The sequence below is a fragment of the Papaver somniferum genome, chromosome 10, assembly GCF_003573695.1.
Source record: "Papaver somniferum cultivar HN1 chromosome 10, ASM357369v1, whole genome shotgun sequence".
Taxonomy (NCBI): Eukaryota; Viridiplantae; Streptophyta; class Magnoliopsida; order Ranunculales; family Papaveraceae; genus Papaver; species Papaver somniferum.
In genome coordinates this window covers 31,660,237-31,666,629 of record NC_039367.1, presented here as the reverse complement: position 1 = coordinate 31,666,629, position 6,393 = coordinate 31,660,237, and the positions used below count along the sequence as shown (strand labels likewise).

Genomic DNA, 6,393 nt, shown 5'->3' with positions numbered 1-6,393 from the left:
TTGAAATAGTGAAAATATCACTTTTCCTGAAACGAAGTGAGTACACAAAAAAGAGAATCAAATAGATGAAAACATATAGTACACTGCTTGTTTATTTATTCCTATTTGGTTCGTTGTAGATTAACAAGAGCAAAATAAGCTCCATTTTCACCCTTACTTAAAAGAGAAGAGTGTGTTCCTTGTTCCACAACCGTGCCTTTCTCCAGTACAGCAATTTGATCACAATTTTGAATGGTACTTAATCGATGAGCTACGACAACACTCGTCCGACCAACCATTACTCTTTCTAATGCATCTTGCACAACTTTCTCGGACTGACTATCAAGTGCACTTGTAGCTTCATCTAACAGCAAAACTGCAGGATTCTTTAGTATCGCACGAGCTATTGCAATTCTTTGCTTTTGTCCTCCCGACAGTTGTAGTCCTCTGTCTCCGCACCATGTATCATACCCATCTTGTAATCCTGCGATGAAATCATGAGCATTTGCTGCGCGTGCCGCTTCTACAATCTCCGTTTCCTCGACTTTACCTGACGATCCGTATGTGATGTTTTCCCTGATCGTACCTCCGAATAGAGTTGGTTCTTGACTTACCAGTGCAATGTATTTCCTCAGACATCTGAGATGATATGTTCTTATGTCTCGGCCATCAATTCGCACCGATCCTTTCAACGGGTCGTAGAATCTCTCAATCAACCCGATGATGGTTGATTTCCCGGAACCACTTTGGCCTACTAATGCAGTTGATTTACCGGCTTCAATGTTGATACTGAAGCCTTTGAAAATCATAACATCTGGTCTTGCAGGGTAAGCAAAATGAACATCTCGGATCTCTACGTGCCCGGATAAATTCTCCGGTTGGTTACCCTCTGGGTCTTCAGGCTCGATTTGAGTGTAACGGTCAAGTACTGCGAAAACGGATCCTACAGCGTCGGATCCTTTAGCAATGTCAGTTGTCATACTGCCAGCATCAGCTATGACCCTGCCTGTACTGATTAAGATAAAAAAGGTCTGGAAAAGAGCTTTGGCTGAAATATCACCCTCAGAAACTAGTTTCCCACCATACCAAAAATCCAGTGCCCAAGTGCAAGTCATTAGTGTCATAGATGTACCGAGACCGATCCCGGCGAACCATGATTGCCGAATGCTTTCTCTTCTCGGGCCATCTTGTGCTCGATCGAACATTTCGAGAATTCGAGATTGGGAAGAGAAGGCACTGACTGTGCGGAGATTGGAAACGGCTTCTCCCGCGAGTTTGCTGCTTTCGTCTTGTGATTTAATGGCTTTTCCAGACATGGCTTTTAGTAGGACACGACGCAAGTAGAAGCACACAATGATCAGTGGCTGGACAGCAATCATCACAATAGCTAACTTCCATGCAATGACCAAACCCATTGTGCAAGCAATGATGACAGCAGAAAAGGCTTGCACCAGAAGTGCCATCCTGTCACCGACTAATGATCTCACCTGCAAAAACCATTACAAATCGTCTACGCTTAGAAATTGAGCTCGAAACTTGTCTGCACCAAATTCTTTGCCGTAAAAAAGAAAAAAAAAATCTTACCACGCTAGCATCCTTGGCAAGTCTGGAGCAAATAGCGCCGCTAGAATTTTCGTCTTGATCGAACCAACCAACTTCAAAGGTCAGAATTTTGGACAACATTCTCTCTCGGATCCTCTTTGTTAAGTACTCACCCATGGCAGCAAAACTATAATGCTGACAGATATTAATAATCAACGAGAAAATGGACAATGCGACGAAGAACAAAGCGTAAATCCTTGTTTTTGACTTGATCTCATCGAAATCAATCAGAAAATAAACCGAAATCATACTCCCCATGACGAACGAGTAAACAGGTTGAACAGCACCGAATAGAACCGCACTCGTTAACCCGACAATCCCTTGTCTCCACTCTGGTAAATTCAACAGCAACAATCTCTTAAATGATGGTACGGAGAACTCACGTTCCTTCCTTTCTTTTATCTCATAATCATCGCCGTCGTCGTTATCACCTTTAGCGGAGTTGGATCGACTTACTCTATTGGAAGAGCTGCTGCTTCTTCTACTACTGCTGCTGTAGCCAACATGACTATCCTTGTCTGTAATGTGTGATGATGATTGTGAGCTTCTTTGTCTATCTTCTATCGTTGCTTCTTCTGTCTGCTGAAGCCTAACAAGTGAAGTATATAACCCATTGTCATCTTCGATTAACTCGTAATGCGACCCGGTTTCGGCAATTTTTCCATTTTGCACAACAGCTATAATGTCTGCATTATGTATCGTAGAGAGGCGATGCGCAATTACGATTGTAGTTCGACCGAGTGCTGCTTTATCCAGCGCTTCTTGCACAACTCTCTCGGATTCGGAGTCTAACGCGCTGGTTGCCTCGTCTAATAAGAGAATTTTTGGGGATTTTATTATAGCTCTTGCTATTGCAATTCTTTGTTTTTGCCCTCCAGACATTTGCACCCCTCTTTCTCCGACCTATTTGGATAAAAAAGCAAAGAAAAAAAATTACTAGTTTATGCTTATGTCACTATAGTACAGTGATAAAGTCGTACTAGTGACCAGATTTCAAAACTCGTCAGCACCCGATTCTTTATTGAAAAAAAGAAGAACACTATTTTATATAAACCAAAAACGGATCATAAACAAGAAACGCCTTTCATTGTGCCTCTATGCACCCTATTTAGCAAGGCCACATCCACAAGGGTGCTGTATAGCGCGCATAGAGGCGCGCTGGGCAAGAATCCATTTTTGTGCCCAGTCCTTGCAAGAAATGTGGACCTACCTGAGTATCATAACCTTTTGGCAGTTGAGAGATGAAGTTGTGAGCATTTGCAGCCTTTGAAGCAGCAATGACTTCATCCATAGTAGCATCTTCCTTTCCGAAAAGTATATTCTCGGTAATAGTTGTGGCGAATAAAGCTGGTTCCTGACTAACTAAACCCATTTGGGATCTTAACCATTTGAGTTGAAGTTTATCAATGGGAAAACCATCAAGTAAAATTTCACCACCAAGAGGATCATAAAACCTTTCCAACAACGCAATTACAGTAGATTTTCCTGAACCACTGCCTCCTACTAAAGCTACTGTTTTCCCAGCAGGAACTGTTAAACAGAAATCTTGAAAGATTGAAGTCTCCTTTCTGGATGGGTATGCAAATTTCACATTCTTGAATTCGACGTCTCCGGAAACTGTTTCCAGAATTTCACCTCCCATGTTATCTGAATCTATTTCTGGTACTCTTTTTATTACTTCCATCATCCTTTCTCCTGCTGATACTGCTTCAAAGAAGTACTTCAAATTTGGTAGTCCAGCTCCTAGGGACCTATTTTATTAAAAAAACAAAAAAACACAACAAATTAGTCAACAAAAACGCGGTGTCACTGTAGTACAGTGTTAAAGTTACGGGCTGATAATACCAGCAACCTGAATTCGAAACTTCCACAACCTATAGGTTGGGAGCCCAACCCCTGGCCAACTTGCCTAATGCCAGTTGGTTTACCTGAGTTCGAAACTTGACAGCACCAAATTCTTTACAGTTTAAAAAAAAAAAAAAAGAAAAAAAAAAGCCTTTAAGACGAGATTTGAGAGTACTTACAGTCCTCCAATGGCAATTGCAGCACCAACAGCAAAAACAGTACCGCCTTCACCACCATGGTACATAACCAATTTACTTCCATACCAAGACATAAAAGCCCAAACAGCAAAACTAACTCCATTACTTCCAATTGCAACACCTTTGGCTAAACCTTGCTTCAACCCCAACTTCACTGAACCATTGAGTGCATCTGAAAATTCATCCATTGTTTTCTGCTCACCAACAAATGAATAAACAGTTCTGATCGAAGAGATAGCCTGTTCCACCAGTGTACCAGCTTTATTATATTCCTCTCTAATCTTTCTTGTTAATCCCAGTAATATCTTCCCATACACCAAACCTGGTATCACCAACAGTAAAACAAAAGGAAATCCTACTAATGCCAGTCTCCACATTAGCAAAAACGCTGCCAAGTAACATCCAGTGAACATTGCCACATTCATCAAGAAATTTGGTACCTAATAATATCAGATTTTACTTATTTTATTAAGCTAAATAATACAGCTTCTCCCTTGGTACGTGCCTGAATACGATAGAATTATAAAAAAGAGTGGTTGAAGAGTACCTTCTCGCTGAGAACATCTTGGATGACAAGACAATCGTTGGAAACACTGGTGACAACTTCTGAAGTGCTAGATACTTGTAGATCAAAGTAGCCCACATCTTGTCTGAGAACTGCTTTTAGATATCTTGCTCTCATTCTTGTTGCTTGTCTTTCTCCGGTTCTTGACCAGCAATATCCCTCTGTCATATGCATTTTCATAATCAAGATTATTAAATTTTTAAGCAAAACTATTTATCAACACATTAAAATGAGAAGAAGAAGAAATGAATAAGAAACTTACCCAAGAAACAAACAAACCAATTGGCAACGGCAAGGTATAAAAGACCAATTGAATTCTGAAATGAAAATTGATCAAAAATTAGTAAGAACACTAATTAATTAAATTAAGAGGAGGTGTTAATTAATTAGTACTAATGAGGGAATACATACCTTGGTGATATTCTTAAGAAAGACTTGATTAGGATCGTTAATATCAGACGGACCAACAGAACCAAGATTATTCATAATTTTACTTGTTATATATAACATGACTGGTGTACCAAATCCATCACCAACAGCTCCAAGAAAACCAAGAACCATTAAACATATATCTATACCATCTGCATGCATAAATATTGTTCCAATCGATCCTGTTTTAATCTTCTTCTCTTTATTATTCCCTGCTTTTCCAGCGACATCAACCACCTTATTATTATCATCATCTTCCATTGTGTAAGATCGAATTCTTCTAGCTATAGAGAGCTAGTTGTGTGTTTTGGCTTTCTGAGGAAGAAGATGCAATGGGCATCTGCATATATAGATAGATATAGATGTATGCTGATCACTGATGCTCCCAATTAGTGTCAGAATTATTTCTATTAATATTGTTTGTACGTGTTCTTCAACTGCCCTTAGCCCTTTATATACATAAATTTAAAATTGAAGGGGTGATAGTATACTATTTATATACATGAGCATCATGTAGCTAGTCATATATAGTTGGCATTTTTGAAAAACAATAATGATATTTTATTTAAAACAAATCAATAATAAAATATAATCGTTAATGGAAAAATAATAAATATATTCCAAGATGTCTCTTTTTAAGTACTTGAAGATGAAGTAGGTACTAGGCATGCGTCTGTGAATGTGAATAAAGTAATTAATCATGTGTCATCATCATAAAATGGTTGACTTATTTCTTTTACAGGAAAGATAGAAAAAACGTCATTAATGACGTCAAATAGTTACTCTGATCTCAACAGAAGGTCCGCCTCATCACTTTTTCTGAATATATGTAAAAAAAGATTTTCCGAACATACATGAAAAAATAATTAATTAACAATTTCAAAGCAAAAGTTTTAACACCGCGTTTGGGTACCAGACTACCAGGATCCAAAGGTGGAGTTAAAACTATTTTGCTTTATGAAAAATTGGCATTTCTGTTTTTAGAAGAAGTATTTTCGAATTGATTTTTGACTATTCGACTTCTAGAAATTGAAAAACAATTTATAAATATACATCCAAATATCTTATAAATATCCTCGCGTTTTTAGGGGCCACTCAAAAGGATTTAGGGGCCATCACTAAAACAAAAAAGGTCACCCAAAAGGAAAATGTAGCCAGCCCTTATCTCGCGTAATTCGTAATGGCGAAATTACCCTTATATATTCGGAGGATATGATAACATTGTTATCCTCCGATTGTAATCGGAAGCTAAAATATTACCCAGATTTCCGATTGTAGTCGGTGCAGTATTAGAATGATTTCTGTTTCATTTTTTTCATTTCTTTTTCATTTTTGAGTTGTTAGAGTTATAGAGAAGAATGTGAAGGGAAAAAGGGAAAACCCATTTTATCACTACAAAAATGGATGGATATGAAGAAGAAGGTGAGAATCATGGCGAAGAACAAAATGTTGAGGGTTCACGACCGTTTAGAGAAGACGATTTGGGGTATATGTTGAATGATCCAAACTTTTGTGGAGAGGAAAACCTAGACGACCCTTTCATGGAAGAAAATGGAGAATCGCCTGATATTGAAGCTAACGATGCATGTAAAACACAGGCATTGTGTTAAGAAACTCAAATACTCGATTTGCATGCGTTTGTGTGCTTTTGTAAACAAGAAAAACCGATTATTGCATGCATTGAATGCCATGAACTATCCAGATTCGGTAGATAATTTCTCGAATAAACTTACGAATATAACACACTGAGTACCAAATATGTATATTCGTTAGTTC

General features: G+C 38.4%; 1 protein-coding gene across 1 annotated transcript; it reads right to left on the bottom strand.

The window, feature by feature from the left end:
- LOC113318615 (ABC transporter B family member 15-like) lies at window positions 1–5,089 on the bottom strand. Its single transcript, XM_026566803.1, has 7 exons — window positions 4,600–5,089; window positions 4,451–4,505; window positions 4,171–4,349; window positions 3,606–4,063; window positions 2,792–3,332; window positions 1,564–2,484; window positions 1–1,466 (listed from the first exon to the last, which is right to left on the bottom strand). The coding sequence occupies exons 1-7, from the start codon at window positions 4,876–4,878 to the stop codon at window positions 102–104; spliced, it is 3,798 nt and encodes a 1,265-aa protein (XP_026422588.1). The 5' UTR covers window positions 4,879–5,089; the 3' UTR covers window positions 1–101.
- Between the last annotated feature and the right edge of the window lie 1,304 nt (window positions 5,090–6,393).

What these genes read in the sequence shown, in the direction of transcription:
- LOC113318615 (XM_026566803.1), bottom strand. Translation starts at nt 4,878, where the DNA reads ATGGAAGATGATGATAATAATAAGGTGGTTGATGTCGCTGGAAAAGCA. An exon ending in TTGGTTTGTTTGTTTCTTGG is followed by an intron (nt 4,350 to 4,450) that starts GTAAGTTTCTTA and finishes TGCATATGACAG; the next exon opens with AGGGATATTGCTGGTCAAGA. An exon ending in GCAATTGCCATTGGAGGACT is followed by an intron (nt 3,333 to 3,605) that starts GTAAGTACTCTC and finishes TTAATAAAATAG; the next exon opens with GTCCCTAGGAGCTGGACTAC.